Consider the following 26,603-nt stretch of genomic DNA (forward strand, 5'->3'; position numbering starts at 1 on the left):
ACAACCCAACATTGATTTACCAAAAACACGACACAAAAAAAAAAAAATTCTGTGACTGCCCATCTGGACGGCGTCCAGAAATCGGGATGGCGTCCAGCCTTTACAACTGGGACGGCGTCCCAATGAACTAAAAAGTACTGATCAGTTTTTGTTTACACGCGAGCGAAAAACTCGCTCCCCGACACTTTTCAACGAAACCATTTTCACAATATGACATATTAAGTAAAACTAAGATATTGCCACCATAAAAACAAGTTTTACAACCCCGGGCTCACAATGACCCGTTTTACAAATAAAGTAGCAGTTTCGACCCATTTATCTCTTTAGACGGATTAGAACTCTACAACCCAACCCGATACCAAGAGCATAATCCCGACGACTACCAAAACCCCCATCCGCGTCCAATTATCCGAAAGCTACCCCATCAAGCCCAACCGCTCCTGCACGTCTAGTCTAACAACTAGCTAGCATCAATAACACAATACCTGTAAAAAGGTAAACAACGAGAGGGGTAAGCCGAGGCTTAGTGAATGCAATAATTATACACATACATATATAATATACCTACTTGCAAACACTTACTCACATACCGCATACATGCTAGCAACACAATTAGCTTATCATCACAATTACAAGCTATAACCTCCAATAATCAAGCTAGCATAACAAAAGCATATATAATATGAACAAATATAATATGCTTAAGCTACAACACAAATAACCATGGTTAACCAATAGTACAAGGGAACGGCGCTCGCGAAAACGCCATCGGTGTTCATAACATCCGTTAGGGCACTTAACACCTCGCACCACTAACCCCTAAGGTGGCACCTTAACACCTCGGCACATCACCCCGAGTGGCATCTTAACACCTCGATGCAACACTCATTATTTTACGGAGTGGTGTCTTAACACCTCGACACTACACTCCTAGGTGGCATCTTAACACCACGATGCTACACCCGAGTGGCATCTTAACACCTCGATGCTACACTCTTCACGTGAAACGTGGTGTCTTAACACCTCGACACTACACATTTCACGCTACAACAAATAGATACATTATATACCTACGCATATAATTATTCCACTCACCTCGAATTGCCCGCACAAGTCATAAACGTAAATCGCCTCCAAAAGCAACCGAGCAAACCTTTTACCTATAATACGCATATAGATATACAAACAATCAACATACATTCTCTACGAGAGAATTCGACTTCAACACCCTTAACCAAGGGTTTACACCTATCACCACAAACCGCCCATTTAGACACATAAAGTGGACTTCACCAATTACCACTACGGGTGGTAATTCCGACCCATCCAACAAGTACAATTTAATCAAAATTGCTTATCATCCAATTAATCCAAAATTAAAGTCATTACCAAATTTGATCCATCTAAGTCAACCCATTTTGACATAAGTCCCAAAAACATCTTTAATCACTAACGGCTAGTGACTAACTTTCCAAAATACCATTTAACACTTGAATCAAACATTTATATACTTGGTTCATCAAATCTTGACCCATAACTTAGTTTGACACCGAATCAAGCTTACTTGACCCAAAATACCCATTCGACCCATTTTGCCCTAGATTAGGGTTTACACCCAAAAATCAAGTCAACACAAGTGTTCTAAGGTTTAACTAACACATGCAAGGTCCAAACTAACGATTCCATCAATTGAAACCCTAAGTCACCAATTCGGGTTTACATACATGAATCTTCCCCAAAAACCCCCAAACTTCACAATAAATGGGTAATAACTCTAACTAGCACAAACTTTAACTCAAACAATAATCTTAACAAAGAAATTCGGATTTAGAGCTTACCAACACTACCACCACGTAGCCGTGAACGAGGTGAACAACTTTAACTCTTGAGACCCGACCCAAATCACACTTCTTCTTCTCCAAATCCCCAACTCTCTCTCGCTAGAACCTCTCTCTCTCTCACTAGGGTTTGATGAGAGTGTTTGAGAAGGTGAAATGGGGATAAGAATGAGAGTGGATCAGTTTTAATGGCTCAAAACCGACACCCAAGTGAAAAGACTCAAATACCCTCTTTTAAAACCTTTAAAATACAGCTGCTGGCCTGTCAGGCACTTTGGACGGCGTCCAAAATGGCCGGACGGCGTCCCACCCTTCATTCTTGGACGGCGTCCAAAAAGCTTGGACGGCGTCCTAACCTTCATTGTTGGACGGCGTCCCAAAATCTGGACGGAGTCCCAATGAACTGAGTCTGAAACTGAACTTGTTTTGGTCGTAACTTTCAAACCGTAACTCCGTTTTCGACGAATCAAATATCGTTGGAAACGTAATGAGATTTACTATCCAATGGTAAGGTTTTAGAACATCAACTCCAACTTTATTTGGGGTCCAAATATACACTTACATGCCTCGTATTTCGAATGACGCTCGAAATAACGTGTAACTGAAAAACGGGTGTTACAACTCTCCCCCACTTAAATTGGATCACGTCCTCGTGATCCGCACAAACACTAAAAGTTAAGCACTTCTCCCACGAACATTTCCGCTTCCAACGCGGAGTCACACAAGTAGTAAACTCATCCGAATCCTCGCTTCGTGCACTAACGCATCATAATAAAACAACCGTACTTCACAATCGTCCTAAAAGAAGGACAATTCACCGGCAACCATCGTCGTCACACCTCACGATTCCTACAAAACACAACAAAGCCCGTCATCCATAACTATATCGCCCTATGCGATCTTCTAAATTCACTACGCTGCGAACCAAGTCTTACATTAATCCAAATCGAGAAGGATTCATGCTTCCTTAAAATTTCGTACTCATTCGGTTCATAACCGTACTACTCGACCGATCATTCCTGAATATTCTTTAGGCCAAGAACCAAACTCCCTCCGGCTCTACACCGGATCATTCCTTCAACGAAAAAAATTTTAATAACCCCGCAATAACACTTAAGAAGCACTACTTTCCCGCCGATCGATCCACACACGACTATACGTCACTGGATTAATCCAGGACGACAATAATACACCACGAATTAGACGAAACATCAACACATCGTCATAGGGTTTCTCCTCTGAACCATACAATACGGCTTCCTAGTACTAGCATAGAAGCTATTCGTATACCAAAATCCCGTCAACGGCGAATCATCATCACAAAATTTCCGCAATTCGTCACACGACTCACAAAAATATTCACCACGCCGGGTGAACTTTCCTACCTAGACCGTCCGTTAAGGATGGTCTCAACATTTCAATGCAACTAACAGTCGCATCACTAAGGAGCACACTCTCGCAGACAAACAACATCTGCATGTCTCGATGTGAGACAGTCAAAATCGACACTCTCCGCCTCACATTCGTCCATAAAGTGGAATAATCCACTAACAATCTCCACGATTGCGTTTCCCGACAGGGAAAATACGTTATTCGCCACGATATCGAACTCATTCTCATTCAATTATACAGTCCGGGTTTCATGACAACCCAGATTTTTTCACTACGGGAGCACTCGCAACGACACTTCATTCTCTCACTCCGGGATCTCAAACTTCACATTTGGTCTCATACCGCACATTGGTACTACACGACCACCTTACATAGTAAGTCTTACACTTCCTTCGATCCCATCATCACAATCTTCACGCATAACATTCCAGAGTTGTAACTCACAATCGTAAAGCACGATCTCGAGTCGACATTAGCAACCCATCACTCTTCCTCGTTAGGAACTCTGAATACCTATTGAGGCTTAGCACGGTACGCTCCGACATTTCACTATACATAACACCACTGGAGTTTTCCTCGGGCAACAGTAAAAACTCCCCCACTTAGGATTTATCTCCCTATTCTCACCGCCAAGATGATAACATCCCGCGGAATTGTAATTCCACGTCACACCTGACCATTCTCACCGTTGGTCATAAATATCAATTCACCGCCAATTCGCTTTAGGCTTTCAGAGCCAACATGCACAATCACTTGAGACGTCATACACGCGATGAATTCGCACCTTCATACCACAATTCACAACTAACTACCTTAATCGTTCGAAAAGCAAACTCCACCAAAGTCTTACATATGCCTCTAAGCCTAGGCATATGTCACGCCGCTTACTTAGTCGTGATTCTCAGTCGAGATCACCCGACCATCCACTTGACGAATCGTTATCAACAATTGCTCACTCTCATGGAGAAGAGTGACCAATTCTGACACCATAATTGCGTCCACCACAATGTCAACACTTCATCAAAACCCTTCGGACTAACCGACCATTAAGTCCGTCACCGGCTCACCGGTCATCTTTACCCGTCTATCACTTGAGAGCAACAAGATTTGCTCACCCGTCACTTCATAAGAAGTATTCATCACAATGCTCTTAAACTTCGACTTTTGCAACCGTCGAATTACCATCACCCGTCGATCACTATTATAATCTCCGATGCTTCCAAGGGTATCTCACGGGCACCCTAAGCACAAAGTGATCACACCACTATCGGAGTTGAACATCACACTAGCAGGTATACGAAGGCACCTGACGCAGTGTCATGCAGACTCCCACCACAATCAAATGAATTTTAGAAAATCGATCTTTAGGTTCCATACACCCGATGTCACCCATCTCTCTATAATAATGACCCGAAGTCATACCTACCCGACAACCTTACGATTTATTGTCTTATCGAAAGTTCCTAGCGATCACACGTTACCCGCAGTTTCCACAAGGCCAAACGGTATAGCCTAATGAGGCCCTTCATCTAACACAAGGAGATGCTCGGGGATACCAAGTCTTACACCCTTCTACATCTCGATAAAACCACTACTACAAGGGATATTCCATTAGGAATGTTACCCTATAATCTACAACACTAACGCAATCAACATTACACGGGTCCCACTCCCATGAGTTTAACGACCCGAAGACTCCTCGATTCGCCAATTCCAAGGCGACTCACAACAAGAATCCTAACACGATTCTCTAACCACACACTCTACCGAGTGTAACTCAAAACTACAATCATTAGACTTGTCGCATTCCATTACGGAATTCAAGTCCTCATCGCACACACGCAAGTGTAAATCGGTCATCTTAGTTACGATGGGTAACTAAAACCAATTACAATCTCAATAATGCACCCACTACTTAGGGTGGCTAAGCACGCACCAAACTTGTGAGTTGGCTCACTCACTTAACTAACCGAATCCATCGTAACACTTCACGACTCGCAACGAACCCGATGCGACTACAAGCACATCACCCGAGACAACTATCACTTAAGAACCAATAAAGATTCCTCATTTATCCCGAATCTACCCCAACCATGCCACGTTTCCTCCGTTCGGTACTCGTCATGTCATGCTTGATGTCAAGATACACTTTCGTAATAATGGTGATCGGTCACTATTACAAATGCGTACCTTACCATTTCCACATGGTCACGCAAAGTACTTTACCCGGACTGACGCAACATTCACACAAAATAACACGCGATAACTCCTAGTACCCGAATGACCAAAGTCCTTACCGTGAACTTGATCACTCAAAACCGCCAAACATACGAATCTCCCCAATAGATTCATCCCTAGGATACCGCACAAAAGATACATGTATATATACACCTATATACAACATAATAATAAATATACCCAAGTACACCGCAATAACAAGTCATCCTACAGCCTAGGTGACTATCACTAAAACAACGTCCCCGTTCGCCTACTTACCTTAGGCACTAGCAATCTAAGGCACTAATTTACACGCGAAATAAGGCCCCACATAATCCCACATTGGACAAGCACTAGTCCTAGTTAGTCACCTACTCTAAGGCACTAACAAATCTCAATCCGACCCGTACTCCTACAAGCCCCGCAAATAACGCACAATCGCCAATAAGTCTAAGACTAGGCACATATCCCAAGGTCACCTAATTCCCTTAGACTATGCTCTGATACCACTTGTAACAACCCAACATTGATTTACCAAAAACACGACACAAAAAAAAAAGATTTCTGTGACTGCCCATCTGGACGGCGTCCAGAAATCGGGACGGCGTCCAAGGATTTGGGACGGCGTCCCAATGAACTAAAAAGTACTGATCAGTTTTTGTTTACACGCGAGCGAAAAACTCGCTCCCCGACACTTTTCAACGAAACCATTTTCACAATATGACATATTAAGTAAAACTAAGATATTGCCACCATAAAAACAAGTTTTACAACCCCAGGCTCACAATGACCCGTTTTACAAATAAAGTAGCAGTTTCGACCCATTTATCTCTTTAGACGGATTAGAACTCTACAACCCAACCCGATACCAAGAGCATAATCCCGGGGACTACCAAAACCCCCATCCGCGTCCAATTATCCGAAAGCTACCCCATCAAGCCCAACCGCTCCTGCACGTCTAGTCTAACAACTAGCTAGCATCAATAACACAATACCTGTAAAAAGGTAAACAACGAGAGGGGTAAGCCGAGGCTTAGTGAATGCAATAATTATACACATACATATATAATATACCTACTTGCAAACACTTACTCACATACCGCATACATGCTAGCAACACAATTAGCTTATCATCACAATTACAAGCTATAACCTCCAATAATCAAGCTAGCATAACAAAAGCATATATAATATGAACAAATATAATATGCTTACGCTACAACACAAATAACCATGGTTAACCAATAGTACAAGGGAACGGCGCTCGCGAAAACGCCATCGGTGTTCATAACATCCGTTAGGGCACTTAACACCTCGCACCACTAACCCCTAGGGTGGCACCTTAACACCTCGGCACATCACCCCGAGTGGCATCTTAACACCTCGATGCAACACTCATTATTTTACGGAGTGGTGTCTTAACACCTCGACACTACACTCCTAGGTGGCATCTTAACACCTCGATGCTACACCCGAGTGGCATCTTAACACCTCGATGCTACACTCTTCACGTGAAACGTGGTGTCTTAACACCTCGACACTACACATTTCACGCTACAACAAATAGATACAATATATACCTACGCATATAATTATTCCACTCACCTCGAATTGCCCGCACAAGTCATAAACGTAAATCGCCTCCAAAAGCAACCGAGCAAACCTTTTACCTATAATACGCATATAGATATACAAACAATCAACATACATTCTCTACGAGAGAATTCGACTTCAACACCCTTAACCAAGGGTTTACACCTATCACCACAAACCGCCCATTTAGACACATAAAGTGGACTTCACCAATTACCACTACGGGTGGTAATTCCGACCCATCCAACAAGTACAATTTAATCAAAATTGCTTATCATCCAATTAATCCAAAATTAAAGTCATTACCAAATTTGACCCATCTAAGTCAACCCATTTTGACATAAGTCCCAAAAACATCTTTAATCACTAACGGCTAGTGACTAACTTTCCAAAATACCATTTAACACTTGAATCAAACATTTATATACTTGGTTCATCAAATCTTGACCCATAACTTAGTTTGACACCGAATCAAGCTTACTTGACCCAAAATACCCATTCGACCCATTTTGCCCTAGATTAGGGTTTACACCCAAAAATCAAGTCAACACAAGTGTTCTAAGGTTTAACTAACACATGCAAGGTCCAAACTAATGATTCCATCAATTGAAACCCTAAGTCACCAATTCGGGTTTACATACATGAATCTTCCCCAAAAACCCCCAAACTTCACAATAAATGGGTAATAACTCTAACTAGCACAAACTTTAACTCAAACAATAATCTTAACAAAGAAATTCGGATTTAGAGCTTACCAACACTACCACCACGTAGCCGTGAACGAGGTGAACAACTTTAACTCTTGAGACCCGACCCGAATCACACTTCTTCTTCTCCAAATCCCCAACTCTCTCTCGCTAGAACCTCTCTCTCTCACTAGGGTTTGATGAGAGTGTTTGAGAAGGTGAAATGGGGATAAGAATGAGAGTGGATCAGTTTTAATGGCTCAAAACCGACACCCAAGTGAAAAGACTCAAATACCCTCTTTTAAAACCTTTAAAATACAGCTGCTGGCCTGTCAGGCACTTTGGACGGCGTCCAAAATGGCCGGACGGCGTCCCACCCTTCATTCTTGGACGGCGTTCAAAAAGCTTGGACGGCGTCCTAACCTTCATTGTTGGACGGCGTCCCAAAATCTGGACGGAGTCCCAATGTACTGAGTCTGAAACTGAACTTGTTTTGGTCGTAACTTTCAAACCGTAACTCCGTTTTCGACGAATCAAATATCGTTGGAAACGTAATGAGATTTACTATCCAATGGTAAGGTTTTAGAATATCACCTCCAACTTTATTTGGGATCCAAATATACACTTACATGCCTCGTATTTCGAATGACGCTCGAAATAACGTGTAACTGAAAAACGGGTGTTACACCTCGCTACTTGAAGATGACCACGATTGGTTTGCTTTGGTAGGCGAGCCTTGGTACGTTATGAAACACTTAAGCTTTATATCGAATATAGGGATGAAAGCGAAAATATTGTTGACAGTGATCAAGAAGTTGTACCTGAATCTCCAAAAGGGTTTCAACAATACGATCTTCGCGATTATGAAGATTGAACAACGTGTATGTTGAAGATATCCGTTAGGAATTAATGTAATCATTTTAGGAACTATGTTGTTGTTCTGTGTAGTAAATAATGTAATCGTTTAGGAATTAATGCAATAAACGGCTGTATTTTAAGTAAGGAATCACAATATAAAAAAAAAGTGCATCAATTTAAATGACTAAAACATTAAAATTACACAATTTAAATACAAAAATACATAACAAATTATTCATTATTATTAGCGGTACGAAAGTAAGGTGATAAGTTCCAAACGTGTTCGGTTAAATCTGCCTCCAACTGTTTGTGAACTTGCATAACTCTTATTTCCACAACCCTTGCATCTCGATCTCTCAAATTCCTTTCTAACCGTTGTGGTGGGTTCCTTTGTATCATTCTTTCTTCTCTCCGTCCAATCACAAAACCGTTGTTTTCTTGAATCATGTTATGTAACACAATACAAGCATACACATGTATTCTAATTTTATTGAAGTCTATAGATCTCGTCAGAGTTTTTAACATTGCAAATCTACCCTGTACTACTCCAAATGTACGCTCAATATCTTTCATTGCACTTTCTTGAAACTGTTTAAATTTTTTACGTGGTTCGTCAGTTGGATTATTGGGCGCTTTAACCAACATAGCTCAATCTAGGTATATACCATCACCTAGGTAATACCCTCTATCGTAGTGACGCCTGTTTACATCAAATGATAAAGGTGGAGCAGTTCCATCTTTTATAGTGTTGGACAATGGTGAAAAATTTAAAACGTTAATGCTGTTGTTCAAACCTGCCATACCAAAAAATGCGTGTCATATCCACAAATCTTGTGAGGCGACTGCTTTAAGCATATCAGACGGACCTTTTTGATCACCTCATGTGTATTGTCCTTGCTAAGCAACAAGACAATTCTTCCACTCCCAATGCATACAATCAATACTATCATGCATACCCGGTAAATCATGGTTTTGTGTGTGAAAATTATAAAGTCTAGCAATATCTTCGGTAGTTGGTTTTCGCAAATACTGTCTAGCAAACAAATGAAATACGCATTGACAAAAGTTTTCAAGACATAAGGCAGTCGTTTTCTCACCAATTTTTATAAAAATCGTCAAACAAATCGGGTGTAGTTCCATACACCATTTGACGTATGGACGTTGTACACTTTTAGAAAATCGTCAAACTTTGACAGCCGGTTGCATCAGGATGATCGGAAAATACATAAAATAATCAGGAATATCGGTACTAATCAAGGTTGCAAAAGACGTGAGACGGGGTCGAGACGGTCAAGTCCTAAAAAGGTCGAGACGTTCGAGACGGGGTCGAGGCGGGGGTCGAGACGGACGTTGACCAAAGTTGACTTTTAAATATATAAGTATAAAAATGCATATATGTATACATATTTTAAAGCTAAAAACTTTAATTAATTAATTTGTACCCATAATTGCTATCGCTGTTAATTTAATACAAAAAATTCAAACTAAAATACGATATATTTTACCGATTTTCTGACTTTTCTGAATTTTGACCGACTTTGACCCGATTTTTTTTCAACTTTGACCCGAATTTTGACCGTTGACCGTCATATTAGTCGGTTTTCTTCGAGACGGGACGGACTAGTCACCAAACCGTCGAGACAGGCGTCGAGACGGCTCGAGACGGGGTGTTTTGCAACAATGGGTACTATTAAAGTTAGATATACCTTCGACAATTAAGAGAAATAACTGACGACTCATTCGGAAACGTCTCTTAATTTTTTTTTTCCGGATACACCGGTGAACCCGCAAAATAATCATTGTATAACCTTATAGCCTCATCTTCACGATCCCTAGGAATATAAACCCGAGTTCGAGGGACTCGCGAACTACTAGCCTCTCCATCGACTTCTTTTTTCGTTAAACTATTAACAAAACTAATAATTTTTTCATCATCGGAATCATCAATAAGAAACTCGAGCATCTTGAATGCTTTATCCATTGTAAACAAATTAAAATTGTATGTTGTATGTAATTTGATAAGAAAATAAGAATGAAAGTAGGATTTGTATGTATAAAATTAAAATAGATTGGTAATATATATATATAGAAAAATAAAAACTGAATTTTTTTTTATTTTTTTTTTTATGTTCAACGGCTACAATGGTGCCAACCACCTAGACTAGGACACGTGGAAGAAAGACCCGTTTGTTGCCTCGTTTCATTCGAACGGGTGCTCCACAAACGCCTTCAAGAGACGCAACATTACGGTTGGGTGTGACGTTTCTTGAGCTCCACGTGTGCGAGCTGAGGCGTTTTTTGCAACTGTTACAAATGGTCTAATGGTTGGTCCTCATCCCTTACCATAAGGACCAACCATCTACTTAAGTATGCTTTTGCCATCGCTCGTTCAATATCAACACATCCTCATGTGGACGTGTATTTTTGTGGACGTGTATTTTTGCTTCTTTTCACTTTAATTTTTTTTTGACAAAAGTTAGAAATATAAATTGGTATATAATAATTAGTATATAACTTGATATTTAATTAGTTAGTCCATAATTAGTATTTTAATTGAGATTCATTGTATAAATTGTTGATGAGTAACACGTATCACGGCATTTACAGTAAGTTCCAATTAGTAAGTCCTAGAATGTCATGTCTACTTAAATCCTAGAAATATCACCTTAAAAATAAAAAAAAAGAGCAAGTCCTAGAATATCTCCAAAAGCAGTGAAAATGGAATTCCGGGTTCTGAATATGAGATTGCACTAAATATATTATGAACCGTGAAAGTCAACCTCCTTTTCAAACTTCATTTAAATTTAAATATCGAACGAGCTTCAAGCATGAGTCATGGAACAAACACGTTTAGCTAAAACCTACAAACTAAATTAGTGTTCAAATCTTGTCAAGAACGTAGTCCAAAACAGTATCTTTCAACGTAACAATCGTCAAAATCTTTGTATTCCAAGTTTCGCTTTCGCAACAGCACAAGCGCACGACTTAAGGATACTTATCGAAAGATTACAAATGTACATTGGCATTGACTATTCGGTTGTGGGCGTATTTGAATTCATCTATAACATAATTTCTAATTTTGGACGGCAATTTGTTTCTCAATATTTTGTCATCATCTATGTTGTTTTTGGACGGCTATTTTTCATTCCTTTTGCTGGTTACATCTTATAGATGGTTATTTTTTTTTTATTTTTTTTGAAAGGCAAGTATTTACGAAGAGAGAATTGAATTGTGTATCATTTTTGAGCATCTGTCAATGGAAGGAACCGAACAAGGATTGACTTTGTTATACTATATTAACCCAAAAGACCCTGTTTTGTGGTTAAAAGCTGTACTTTGTTGTTCTAATTTAGAAAGAGACATCATTAAAGACCGAGTTTGGTTTGAACGTATTGTTGGGGGTCAAAAACGTTTCAATGTAAAAATGTATTCGATTATAGAATATTGATTTAGTATGCCACGTGTGTATAATATTAACTTCATAGTTATTTTTGGAGATAGACATTTATCCAAAAAAGAAAATTTTCGTTCAAAAAGAAAAAATTCGGCTCAAATATAGTGCTTAGTTTAATACCTAGCATAGAAACATGTATAAAAAAAGTGATTATAGTTTGCGAGTTTGCATTGAATCCATTAAAGAATCACTAGCTTAGCAATATCGAGGTCCTTCGTTCTATGGGTATTTATTACTTCTCTTTTTAGATGCCCCGAAACAGTAATCAATGAGATCGAGAATATTCGAGCATCATTTTTTTGGTGTAGTACGAATGATAACCGTAAGATGCATTGGATCCGTTGGGATCAAGTCTTGGCATCGTCAGAAAATGGTGGTCTTTCTATCGGAAGCATTCGTGCCTTTAACCATGCATTGCTACTTAAGTGGATTTGGCGGTTTATCGTAAATCGAGAGTCTAATTGGGCAGTGCTGATTCAAGTTATATATGGAAGAGATGGAGGTTTGCAAAATAACTTAAGAGGCTCTGGTGTATGGTCATCAATTGTAAAATTATATATAAAATTGAAAGCCTCAGGTTCTATTCAACGGAATACGTTACGGGTGAAAGTGGGAGATGGTCGATCAATACGTTTTTGGAAAGATAATTGGAGAGGTAACGAAACTCAAGAATCTAAATATAGTCGTCTCATGCGTCTTGATGTGAACCCCAATTGTTTGTTAAGTGATCGGTTAATTAATAATACATGGACATGGGAATGTGCCAGAAATTCTATTGGTCCTCGGAATATAGCGCTTCTACAACAGTTAATAAATGAAATTGGGCAATGTTCTATTCGTGAAGCTACTAATACATGGGAATGGATTCTTTCTAAAGATGGTATATTCAATGTATGCGACACACACACACACACACACACACACACACACACACACACACATATATATATATATATATATATATATATATAATTGATGACATTATTTTACCGTCCACAATTATCGATGTTAAATGGGCCAAACAAATTCCTAAGAAGGTGAACATCTTTTTATAGCGCTTAGCTTGGGATATAACACACACACACACACACACACACACACACACACATACATACATACATACATACATACATACATACATACATACATACATACATACATATATATATATATATATATATATATATAAAATTGATGACATTATTTTACCGTCCACAATTATCGATGTTAAATGGGCCAAACAAATTCCTAAGAAGGTGAACATCTTTTTATAGCGCTTAGCTTGGGATAGATTACTGACTAGACTAAATTTTTCCAAACGTAGAATGGAGATTGAAGAGATTAGGTATCCCATTTGTGATGGCCGGATCGAATCAGGGGATCACTTGTTTTTCGGATGCCAACTTGCATTGGAATTATGGTCTAAAATCCGCATTTGGGTCGACTTAAATATCCTGATTTTTCAGTCATGGTCGAACTGGAATTCTTGGCTCACGACCATCCACCTCACGGTGGATTCTAATACTCGATTGTATGCGATTGTTGGATGTCTTCTTTGGCATATATGGAGGTACAGGAACGGAGTGCTATTTGGATCGTCTCGGTTAAAGAAAGATTTACTTTTTGACTCTATTAAAAATTATGTTTTTAATTGGCTTATTAGTAGAAGCAAATGTAATCTCAATTGGAACACTTGGCTTGTAAAACTACTGTAATTGTTGATCCTCTTCCTCTAGTGCCTTACTAGGGGGAGTGTAGTTTTTTAATAAAAATTTTGCAATTCCAAAAAAAAAAAAAAAAACGAGGATGTTGGTTCAAGTTTTGAGGTGGCTATCTGTATATATTCGTAAAATAATTCGTATAGCGTGCATGAGTTTGTTTTTAATAAAAACAGTTTGGATTCAATAATAAAATTAGTTTATACTTAATTCTTCCCAACTAGTTTTCGAACCCTCGCTTCGCGCTGTGGGTTCGGTTTTCAATGTATTTTATTGCGTTTAATTTGTAAAATTATTTCGTGGCTAACGATGATGTCGTTGAAGCTCAACTCGAGTCGAACTAAAAGGTATAACCCGTGAAAGATTTAAATGTTATTTTAAATTAACATTATAATATATGTGCATCTCCACGTTTCGCTATGGAATTGTCGACTTTTAAAAATTGAACGTAAAATCAACATGTATGAAAGTACATGTTGATATAATATATCATATATATCTACTAAATTCTTTTTAACGAATAAAATAGTATTACTGACACTTATAACGAGAACAATACATTAATATAAGGTTGTTTGTTACGCAAAGCACCTACTAGCGTGGGTTGCTTTGTTGGCAAAAATCAACGACAACAATTTTCTGTTATGGGGAGTGGCCCAAACAATTTTTTGGCCGTATGTTGTATTTCCACGAAAGGAACAACTTACGTTGCTTGCTTCTGATTAGTTAATTTTCATTATTATTTAATTTAATTATTTTATCCTATTAACCATATATACTAAAGCTACGATTGGTGTTGCTATTCATAAGTATATTTCGTTAACTCATCACAACACTTCAAACAAACATTCAAATTTACACCGCCACTTCGTAAAAAAAACTCACACAACCAATCTATTCCCCCTCCTATAACAAATAGTCTAATGAGAATATAATTAGTGATACCGACCTTTTATATGACTTGAGCGAGTATAGTTAAAAAATTCAACCAACTTAATCAACCCAATATAGTGTAAACACATACTCCATCCGTCTGAATATAAGCATTCACATTTCCATTTTATTTGCCATAAATAAGTATACACTTTCGAAGATAGGCAATTCCTTTACCTTATTACCCCTATATCACTTATAGTGCGTCTGTTGACACCATTACCATTAAAACGATGTACAACGCTTCTGATGAGCGTTCATGGGGCGTTTAGGAGGGACGTTCATGGGGTGTTTAGGAGGGACGTTCGTTGTAAAACATCCCCTAAAGGCGACCTCATGTGCACAACATATGTGGATGGACTTTTTGTGTGTGAATAGGGAGAAATTTTGAAGCCCCGTTCTCATTACTTTGTAATGCCAAATTTGACCCAAGTTCAATTGGGCCTATTCTTATTACCCAATTTTTTTATTTTGGCCAATTATAATTGGGCCTGATCTCATTATTGGAATTTGATTGTAGAAGTACGTTTATATAAACCGTTGGCTAAGTATATTAGTATCTCTAATCTATTTTTGTATCTAACCTATCAATAGTTTTTTTTTTTTTTTTTTAAAAAAAAAACTGTTAGGATCACCCAGGAGACTTAACCACCTATGAGTTCATCTTCTACACAGTTATACCCACCCACCAACTGCGTGCCCAGGAGAAAACCCGCACCAATCCCATACAGAGCATGGACGGTAAAACCCCCATCCCCTTTACCCCCAACGTGATGTGGGAAAGGTGACATGGGTGGAACTTCATTACAGAGATGACATTGTGGATTAATATGTAGCCAACGGGGGGTCGAACTCCTGACCTCCCCTAAATTAATCGGGACCAACTTCTATCAATAGTGTTTAACTACATTATGGAATCGATAACTAAAATTAAACAATACTTTGAGACTATGTAAAATAACTAAAACAAGGGAAGAAATTAAATTAAAGTAATCACCACTAAGTTCGGATTTTGATAATATCATATGTATATTTTATTATTATAATTTGCAGTGTTTTAAATCGTATATACATGATATTTGTTTAAACTCTCATTCCAATTACGATTGCTTTATAATTCACGATCGCCTCTTTTATATTTAGCTACTGTTTTGCAGTTTTAGCATTGGGCTTTGTTGCAACATTGTTGTTGGGACCTTTGGGCAACTCCAACAAATCTACAACATAATTGGGGGTTGAGGTACAGACAACCCTCTCATGTATGCATTGAAAAAACTTTATAACGTGGTCCCTTCTCTTTAGAAGTAATGAACCGACTTTTATGTTTTCTAGGGGATGTCTTGTGAAACGAACCTTGACCTGCATTCGAAAAACGACCTTATTTATTTTTTTATTTTTTTAAAAAAATTGCTGTCTGACATCAGGGGCAATATTCGGTATAATAATCCAACCATAGAATGTAGTTTCGCGTACTTGTGTCTATTTTGTAAAACATTTATAAAGTTGCATGTATTCTCATCCACGTGACGCCCCAAAATTTTACGCAGCGCGCAGTACGACTGAAATCAGACATCAGCAACAACTTCAACTACTGGTCCCAGTTCACCTTATACTGCGTGGCACGCTGACAAACTACGCAGCGCGCAGTAACGTAGGCATCATACCTGCACATTTTGAACAATATTGACACATTTCCAAAACACACAAGTTATACACCAAATCACCCATTTCAACGTCGAATCTGTTTGACATCAAAATACAACCAATGTAACACGACATTTAAAATCTCATGTAGTTTACAACCTCTGGTATTCGCAATAGCAATATACTACTTCTGAGGATGCATGTAGAAGAATTACATGAGGCTATGTTTGGCAACTTACAACCCATTTGACCTGATTCCTTTTTATGTATTTTATTTAGTCAATTTGACCTTTACGGAATATATGTAACCTGTATCGACCCGTTTATTAGTAGACGGGTTGAGAATCCACAAATACTTTGCATTAATGAAATTCTAATATCTGCATTTTGGTTGTGTTATCTTTGATAACTAACAGACAATGATGTTCACCAATTGAACCAGATGGATATGAAACAAGAGCCTGGTTGTTGGTGAAGGATTTTTTTTTACCCATTTTTAAGTTCCTCCAAGTATAAAGTAAAATCTAAAAGTCAATGGGCAACAAGTTCACTCTTTGAGTTTATGGTCCTCAAAAAACTAGTAAATAGGTACACTATTGGGGTTTTTTTCTACCAAACTGTATTGATTGCCTATTTGGATCAAAACCCAAAATAAGATAGTTTGTAGAACTTCATTTTCGAAAAGCCAAGAATGTTTAGCTTGCTACTTACCTCAAAGTGTAACCATAAAAGAACAATGTTCCTATTGTATGAGTGATGATTAATTAGCAAAGGGGATGTAACCATTTTCTCATTTTTTTTTTTTTTTTTTTTTTTTTTTTTTTTTTTTATACAAGTGGTAATTTTGGTTCATTTACTTGTGTATTGGTAGATTCCTGTTGTGTAATCTCAAAATGGGTCATATTAAACATGTTCAAGTCTAAAATGTTTAGGTCATGACCTTTTTTGACCCATACAAAAATTGTTCCTAGAGCACATCAGCACAACATGATATTAACAAATTAAAGCTACACACAATCATATGCTCTGATGATAATCTCTTGGCACACTTTGAACCGTATCCGACCATCTTCCAGGTGAATGGTCACTGCTATTCGAAGATAAACGAGTTGTTTCCGTTCTTATTTCCATAATCATCCGCAATACCTCTTTCATCACGGGCCGGCTCTCCGGATCCATCGATACACAAGCCATTGCAATTTTCAAAAGAGCTACAAATTTCCCACTAGACTCACTTTCTTCCTCTCTTAGGCACTTGACCCATGAAACAAGGTCCGACCCATTTTCTGAAACAAGTTCCTGAGACGGATATTTGCCCGTTAGGAGCTCTAATAGAAGAACACCGAAGCTGTAGATATCAGCTTTTTGGGACAGTGGTGTTTGGAAGCCACGACACTCGGGGGCACGGTAGAAGCACGAAAGTTCACTTGATTCGTCAACAGAGTTGGGGTTTTTTAACGATATGAGGCCGTAATCGGTGAAACAAGATTCAAAATCAGAGCCCAAGAGAACGTTGGACGATTTAATGTTTCCATGGATAAGGCCCGGCTTTTGGTGAATGTTAACAAGTCCTGTAGCCAAATCCTCTGCGATTTTAAGGCATGAAGTCCAGTGAAGAGGTTTGCCTCGAACTGATGTTTTCGACCCTGCATAAACAGATCATAATCCAAAACTCATACATAGCAAATAGTTAACAGTCAAATACTCCGTACCTCATAATAACATTGGATACAATTATTACTGATAATGGAGCACAATGTATCATAATGCATCAATTTATTTATTTTATTTTTTTTTTGAAAGGTGAGGTTGGTGGGGATTGAACCTGAGTCTCCTTTGGAGATTCCCAAGCACCCAACCACTCAACCACCCATTTGGGGTTATGCATCATTTTTTAATAATTACGAGACTTACAGCTAACATATACTCCGTCTCACTACAAAGATGTACTATTGACTTTTCAAGACTTCTTCTAAACCTAACTGTGATGTTAGAGTCGAATTGTGCACTTTTTGATGAAAAGTGAGTTTTTGACTGTGACTGTATTTGACCTCCGTTAACCCTGATTGTCAAATTTTTGTGTCAAATATTTGTAGGGTGACGTGATAAAATCTTGTTAGAAATTGGATGAAAAAAATAAATAAATAGCAAAAATATATTAATTATAAAGCATGATGGGTTGGTTAAATTCGCACCCTTCCGTCAAAAATTTGACTGACGTCCCTTTGTGTTAAACTTTAATGCCCGTTAATGGCGTCAGGGACGTCAAAACCCATTCCACCTCATTTGACAGGTAAAATTGACGCTAAGATAGATCGACCATTCCACCTCATTTGACAGGTAAAATTGGCGCTACGATAGATCGAGTCTAACACAAAATAAAATATTTATAGTAAAAGTTGATAAAGAAAAAACTTTGAAAAGTCAATAGCAAATTTGACAAACTAGTTTTTTATTCCGTAATGAATTTTAACGCCAAAAACTTTTGTGATGAACGATATACCGTGAATGAGAGAAAACAGACTGCCATTAGGGAAATAATCGAACACCAACAATCGTTCTCCTCTAGACTGAAAATAGGCTCGTAGTGGCACCAAATTCTTATGGGGAGTGATTCGTACACCACCTATTTTTAGCCGTACACCACCAAACATGCTTTACAGGGTTGTACAGTACAACAATGTAAAGCATGTTTGGTGGTGCATGGCTAAAAATAGGTGGTGTACGAATCATCACCCAATTCTTATGCCTCAACTTCCAAATCATGTCCACGTGTCTGCAAAACTCATCAAGATTGAGCCACGTGACGTCTTTTAGCCTTTTAACAGTCACTATAAACCCAGTTTCCATCACAGCTTTATACGTACTCCCCATTGTACCTCTTCCAAGTGTCTCAGCCGACGCTTTTAATAAATCATCCAACTGATAATTCATCTCCGTTGTACCTCCATCGCCACAAAACACCAACATCCGTCCGCCACCACCATTTTCACCGTCCCATGAATGCCGACCGTTCTCACTCCCTCCGCCGTCTGCTGCCGTCGCCGGCGGTGGTGATTTTGTTTTTATAACTCCGGCACGCCCTTTTTTGTTTTTCTCTCCATTTCTCAAGATTAGTATCAAAAAAGTGATCAAAACACATAAAATTGAAAACTCACCAATAAAACCGGTGATTATTGTTATAATCTTTATGACCCGTTGACGGTTGTATGATTTTCCGGTGACCGGGGTAATTGCCGGAGACGGATTTCCGGTCATCGGAGAAAACCCACATGAAATGCCTATGGGTTCGCCGCATAAGTCAATGTTACCGGAAAATGAGGTTGAGCTGAACTGTAACAAAGTTCCGGTCGTCGGAATTTCGCCGGAAAGTTGGTTGTCAGACAGGTTTAGGTATTTAAGAGTGGTTTGGTTTAAAGGTGGAATTTTTCCGGTGAAATTGTTGTCATTTAAGTAAAAAATGTACAATCTTTGTAACTCCACTAATGAATCAGGAATGGGCCGGAAAGATGGTTACCGGAGAGAACAATGGTTTTGAGATGGTGGAGATTGGTGAGAGACGCCGGAAACTCGCCGGAAAACTTATTGTAAGAAAGATAAAGTGATTTAAGATTGGTTAAGTTAGAAAGATCAGGTATTTGACCAGAAATCGAGTTTTGTTTTAAACTTAAAACACGAAGTTGATCCAATTGGCTAATTATATTTGTATCTAATGTGCCACTTAAGTTCTTATTTTCAAGAACAAGTTTTGATACTTTGTTATTTAAGCATTCTTTAATACCTTCCCATTTGCAAAATTCATTTCCTTTCCATTGTAACAAATTTGATGGATCGATTGACGATTTTAATAGTAGAAGTGTGTCTTTATCACTACATAACACACATTGTAAAAGTAAAGAAAATAGAAGAAAGAAAGTAGCTTTGTAATGCATTATTTATTCATATAATCTTGACAGGAAATTGGGTTATCTTTGGTTTTTCGTAAAGTTGGAAACAAAATTAAAGAGGTTTTGATTACTTCATTTGAAGCTTTTTATTTACTAAAAATCAAGGGGAAATGAAAGATTTAACTTTTTTGGATGTAGTTTGAGTTGGCAAAGATTTGTTGAGAAATTCAGTGTCGTTATATACAGTAATGGGTTTGGAGTTTAAATGAAAAGAAGCATTTTTGCGAATGAAACATGGAAAATAGCATGGAAACATGATTGAAGCAAGAACCGGCGAATTGCTACTGTTGTTGAAACGGTGAAATGATGCTGACAAATGGTTAAGAAAATATTGTGTGTGTATGTGTTGTTTGTTATGGTAATGTACAAAAAGTTGAGTGGGTGTCCATGTGATTTCCCCATAACCAATACCCATTTATTGATGTGATATGGTGGGCTCATCCTTGAAAGAGGAAATATGTTCATGGAGATTTTCGCGTCATTCGATAATATGACAATACGGTTGGTTGGTGAAAGCGTATCGGGTGATGGATTCGTTAAGATGTTATATTACAAGATTGAAAATCAATTCAGGAAAAATTCTTTTAAATAGACGGTCAATAAAAAATTGAAAAGGGAAGGTCCTCGAAGTTAATTGTTATGGTGCGTCATGTGTTTTCTTCGGTTGGTTCCGTTCCTTGTATTTCCGTCCATTATTCGGTTTCTTGCTCGGTTGGTATCATCATTCCTTGTGTTTGGGGCTGAGGTTGAGGTCGTGAGTTCGAGCCTCACTCAGTTCATCCTCTTAATTAATATGTCTGAAATATAAAGCTTCAAATATGGAGCTTCAGATTGACCTCAAGGGGGTTTTCTCTCGGTTCCATTCATTATTCAAACAATATCCGCTTGCCCCTCAGGATGGTTTAAGGATCGGGTTCCTGCAATGCGATTTGAGTTTCCTCCTAAAAACGCATGTGTGCGTGGCAAATGATCATGAAGGTGGTTCATACCCCCTCTGGGTAATGCCAACAACTTGCATTTCAAAAAAATATATGTTTGTATAAGTTTTTATCGGGATGTTAAGAATACTCAATTATAGTTAGTTTTTTTATTTACTTGGTTGCTTTTTAAGCGTGAGTTTTCCCGTTTTACCCCCTTATCCTTTTGTATTTTCTGTTAATGATGTTTTTCTTTTGAAACGAAATCGTTTCTATACGAGTATTTCTCTTCTTAAAAAAATAAATAAATAAGTAGAAACTTTAAAGAAAGGAAAATTTATATCCTGGACCAGTCAATATAACTCCGTACTAATCTAAGCAGTTTTTATGGAAGTGAGAAAATAACAAGGGATCCAATGCAAATGTCCACCAATGAATCTCATTGAACAAGTTCAATATATTTCTTTAAACTAGTATTCACTTATTTATTTTATTACTCAATATTAAAGATTATATAAAAATGGATGGTGAAAGTATTTTTACACGTTTTTAAGTTTAAATTGAAATGGTGTTTCGAAGTATACCTCACCATCAAATCATAAGTGGTACACATACGTGTATGTTTATATTAGGAGTCTGCTCAAACTAATTTTTGGAAGCAAATATAATCAATGTCACAAATGACTATTGTGACCAAGTGCAATGCTTTTGAAGTGTGACTCATCTTTGTACTTGGCGTATAAAGGAAGTTCCAGTGCATTCTCAGCAATTTTACCATCTTCGTGTATTTTTGCAACAAGGCTTTCGAGGGATGAAAAATTTGCCTGTCATTGTCCAATCATAACAATCGTAACTTGTAAGTGACACTCGCAAATATATAATTGCTCCTTACGAATTAGATTGTTGTAATCCTTAGTGTTATAAATAGGTTTTGATGGTGCTATGAGACAGTTTTTTTTGGATATTTTTGTTTGAAGATCTGCGGACCACGTTTGTAAAGAAAATGTGGCCTAAATGTCGGCACTTAGAAACATATTTCTAAGTCTGCGAGTTGACGGACAGAATAAGACATTTTATCTTATGTCTTGAGGGGAAAAAACAGCGTGCAGTAAAAACGTATGCGAGCGCGCGGACATAGGACATAGGACATAGAAATAAGACATAATAATATTTACAAACTGAAAAACAAACGACACCATAATGTTTTCTATAAGAGAAATTATTCAAGGCGAAGGGGGCATACCTCGGGCCGAATATAGCCAACAATAACAAGATCCAACTGCTCACCATAGAAATCCTCATCAAACTTATGAAGCAGCCATGGTTCCTAAATTAGTAAAGGGAGGATTAAAAAAACATGGTTTAGAAACTGATGATTTGAAGATTTTATTAGGTTTAAAAAGTTGCTAATAAACTCACTATGGTCTTTTCGGTGTTATTGAAGTATGGGTTCCAACCAATGCTCATAGCCATCTTGTAAACACCACGGGTAGATAGTTTGGCCCAACCAAAGTATACACCGGCCGGATGTTCAGATACGACAGTTGCATACCCTTCCACTGACAAATTAGCTGAAACATTAAAGAGAGTCGTGATCATTAGAACTTCAATGTAGTTAAATTTCCAAACCATAGGTCTTTTAAAAATTTGAGGATTATCGCAAGCAGAGCTTCGACCGATTAACTTGGGGTCCGCCAGACTCGAGTACGAGCTAATTATGATTGCAAGATAGATAGCTATTGAGATGGCAAATTTGAGCCAGCACTTATAAAATGTGTAGATTCGCGTTATGTTTTATCTCTAACAGGTGAACTAAATTAAAAAAATAGTTTAAAAGGAGACACGACAGAACAGGTTGAAAGTCGCGTGATGTGTATTTTCAAACAAAAACATAATGTTATTGACAAAATAATTTATTAGCAAAGGAACAGAGTTTTAGTAATTAATATTTTATACCATTTTCTTTGTAAAACAAGTAAATATATTCAAAATAAGTGTGTTTGTGCAAAAGTGTTTTGGACATGTAAAACTAACTAACCCATTTTGGCCGATTACCAAACCTACATGACCTGTCCAATTTCCCACCTCCGCAGAGCAGAGACATAATTACATCATAAAAAATAGTAGGAACCTGTTGGTATTCCAAGAACCTTTGAGCCACGACCATAACCTTTGATGACGGGACCGCCAATATGCCAAGGTTCTAAGGGTAACGTACCATCTATCCCTGAAAGATTTAAACAACAAATGTCATGAAGATGACTTACAGTATAGTTGTAGACTAAAGCTAGCAAAAAACAAGACAGAGATCGAAATTAAGTGAATATACGGTAAAAAGAATTAGTCAGTGAGAGATATTTACAATCTTCAAATGGAGGGAGGCCCCACTTTTCAGGACGTAAGTCAAGGAGCGAATTGATCACTTCGTCTGCCGTAGCATAAAGATGAGGCTGCTTTGGAATAGATGGAACGGCAACCACTTCCATTTCAGCAGCTTTAGCAGCAGTAATACCCGGTCTGACATGTAACAAATCATTGTTACTTAACTTATGTAAAGGAAATAGTTTGTAAGCCAAAAAAAAAAAAAAAAAGTTTGCTTGAAGATCTTCAGACTGATAATATTTCAACTAACATAGCAGTTGTGTACGTCAATGGACTGTATTGTAACTTAGATAAATAAAAGGGTGAACGCAATATAGTTTTCTGAATGATATTTGGCTCTTCTGTACAACATAGGAGATCTTAAAGTTACCACTGAAATCAATGGTTAGTAATGGTTCCACAAACCATTTGATTACTTTGAGTGATGCAATATCTAGGGACCTATAACCTATTTCAACTGCCACTGGACAACGAAACAAAAGATACCAAAATGAAATCTAACTACCCGAAATACAGTTTAAAAGACATCAGTTCTTTAGCTAACTCACAGTGAATCTTCGATGACGAGACACTCAGAAGGATCAACGTTTAGCTTCTTGGCTGCTTCTAGGAATCTGATAAAGGAAATATGTACAATAGCAGTTTAACCCGAAAATCATATATCTTGAACAAACAAAAAGCGAGGAAAAAAACACACACAAATAAGCCAGATCAACTCAACATGATTCATCTTACATTTCAGGAGATGGCTTGCCTGATTTTACTTCATCGCCAGCAATAATGACTGAAAAGGACTCTTTCCAAGCTGCAAACGGTAACTAGTGAGATAACAACTCAAAACTGGTAAATGACATCTATTTAAAAATCCATGGTGCAAGCATAACAAATTTGACGTGTTTACCAAAGATAAATTTTCACTTACTAGGATGATAGCTTATCTTTGTTTCAATGCTATCTCGTGGAGAGTTGGAAGCCAATGCCATTTTCACTCCGTGTCCTTTCAAATGTTTAACCAAACGATAGGCACCTGGTAGCGCTTTAAGTTTGCACCATCTAACAATTTGAATTTGAATAGCATAACATAACATAATCAGATCAGATACTAAATGATAGAGATTGTCTAAAAGTAGATACTCCCATTCAACTTAACTTTTCATAACTTGGTTATTATATCATATAATCCAAAATTTTGCTAAACAAATGAAAAGTAACAACAAGAATGGGGTTAATTACTGATCAGAGAACAACGGAGTAATTTCAGATAGCAGGTCTTCTTTTGATAAAGGAAGTTCATAATCTTCCACAATAGCAGCTGCAGCTTCTATAGGCGTTTTCCCAATAATCTTTAAAGCCTCTCTCCCATCCCATTTCTTCTCGTACTTAACCAAGTGAACTTTCAAAACTTCACTCACGATGCCATCTGTCATAGTTGGCAGATTTCATATAACAACATTGAAGTTCATAACGAGCACACAATATTTTTAAATATCTTTAACTATTTAAGAAACTTGTCATTCTAAAGAAAAAGTACAAAGTCCACATCTAAAAGAAAACTAATACTATACTATACATATATACATTTTACAATTTACCAATATGCTCAATAGATGTATCCATGATCGGGGGAGGGGTGAAGGGAAGTAATACAATAAACTGAAAATTTATTATTTGTTTTTCAGTAGAATCTTAAGCTCCGACTACGCATCTGAAAACAAAGATAAGTATACAAATCAAAGACATTCAAGAAAATACAATTTACCAGTATTTACGAGCGTTCCATCCAAATCGAGAATCACACACGAAACCAGTTTCCTTATACAATTCATTATCCAAATTTTCAGGAGCAGGCTCTTCCACAAGATTCTAGTGTTGCACTCACAAAATTCTGCAACAGCAATTCACAAAGCTTAAACAAGTAAAAAAAAAAAAAACAATATATATATATATATTGAATCATTTATGACAGCATTATAAAGATCACCACAACAGAAAGTCATAAACTAACGGTACTACCCATAATCTGAAGTCACGTATTCAAGGTCTGTTTGGGTAAAGGCCTAAGGTAAACTTCCTTCACCCCGTACGAGCTAAGCGAAATTGACAGAAACCGATAAGAACATTTTTAACAGCTTATGAGCATACCTACTTGAGTTTGTGGGCTATAATAAGCCATAAGCTGAAGCTTAAAAGCTCATAAGCCGCCGAAAGTGAATTTATACCAAAACTGAGCTTATAGGCTTTTCCATAATTCAGTAAGACCATAAACCGTATAGAAAACTAACCCGGACACGAATTAATCAATATATAGATATATATATAGATATAGATTCAATTGATATTTACAGGTAATTTAAAATTAAAATTAAGGTCCGGATAAAATTCACTAGCGCAATTCATCAAATACCTATTGTGCGTTATAACAAGTAAAGCAATTAAGCTCTAAAGTATTGAAACCGATCATTTAAATGCAAGCATCAAATGAATCTAATTGTTAGGGTTTGACACATAGAAATTGTACAAATTCATACTTCCGAATTAAAAGAAACTTGGAAAGAGAATGCAAAGAGTTAAACTAACGCAATTACTACTGCAAGAAGTATAGGAAATTGATGATTAACGATGGCGAGGCCGTACGTCGCCGGAGTTGCCGTCTGTGACGGCCGTGAAATCCGACTGATAAAACAAAACGGTTATATTGGAAAGAATGTTGTGCTTAGGGATGGATCCACCGATTGATAATAAGACCACCAGTTATGGTGTATTACGTAAATGGTGTAGGTTGATGTGCGGGTGTGGTGATTATTCTTTTCTTTTTTCTTTTTTTCTTTTTTTCTTTTTTTCTTTTACGAAGTTACAGTTGTGTAAGTTAAAGTATGGTTGAGAGGTGTAATGTTAATTTGTAAAAATATAATTGGTATATTGGGTAAAACGGGAATAAAAATAGCATATCAAACTTGGTTAAAAAAACAATCAATCAAAATCACTTACGCTAATTACTTCTTACGTTGAAAACACACTCATATT

The 26,603-nt window shown here is 37.6% G+C and overlaps 2 protein-coding genes and 1 pseudogene across 4 annotated transcripts; all 3 read right to left on the minus strand.

Annotated features, from left to right (window-relative positions):
- Positions 1–8,815: 8,815 nt before the first annotated feature.
- Positions 8,816–9,229, minus strand: LOC139890219 (uncharacterized). Its single transcript, XM_071873116.1, has one exon. The coding sequence runs from the start codon at positions 9,227–9,229 to the stop codon at positions 8,816–8,818; it is 414 nt and encodes a 137-aa protein (XP_071729217.1).
- An 8,121-nt stretch (positions 9,230–17,350) lies between these two features.
- On the minus strand, positions 17,351–20,265 carry LOC139890220 (inactive leucine-rich repeat receptor-like serine/threonine-protein kinase At1g60630; annotated as a pseudogene).
- Positions 20,266–21,649: 1,384 nt separating this feature from the next.
- Positions 21,650–26,337, minus strand: LOC139893876 (bifunctional riboflavin kinase/FMN phosphatase-like). 3 transcript variants are annotated; one of them, XM_071877067.1, is made up of 11 exons: positions 26,214–26,337; positions 25,339–25,464; positions 24,813–24,999; positions 24,502–24,632; positions 24,315–24,384; positions 24,128–24,193; positions 23,560–23,714; positions 23,329–23,424; positions 22,617–22,768; positions 22,441–22,524; positions 21,656–22,021 (listed from the first exon to the last, which is right to left on the minus strand). In XM_071877067.1, exons 2-11 carry the CDS (start codon positions 25,403–25,405, stop codon positions 21,872–21,874), a joined length of 1,158 nt encoding a protein of 385 aa, XP_071733168.1. In that variant the 5' UTR covers positions 25,406–25,464; positions 26,214–26,337; the 3' UTR covers positions 21,656–21,871. The 3 variants fall into 3 exon arrangements, with proteins under 3 accessions (XP_071733169.1, XP_071733168.1, XP_071733167.1); XM_071877066.1 differs by having other exon boundaries at positions 21,660–22,021; positions 26,157–26,313; XM_071877068.1 differs by lacking the exon at positions 26,214–26,337 and having other exon boundaries at positions 21,650–22,021; positions 25,339–25,420.
- Between the last annotated feature and the right edge of the window lie 266 nt (positions 26,338–26,603).

The sequence above is a fragment of the Rutidosis leptorrhynchoides genome, chromosome 2, assembly GCF_046630445.1.
Source record: "Rutidosis leptorrhynchoides isolate AG116_Rl617_1_P2 chromosome 2, CSIRO_AGI_Rlap_v1, whole genome shotgun sequence".
Classification (NCBI taxonomy): domain Eukaryota; kingdom Viridiplantae; phylum Streptophyta; class Magnoliopsida; order Asterales; family Asteraceae; genus Rutidosis; species Rutidosis leptorrhynchoides.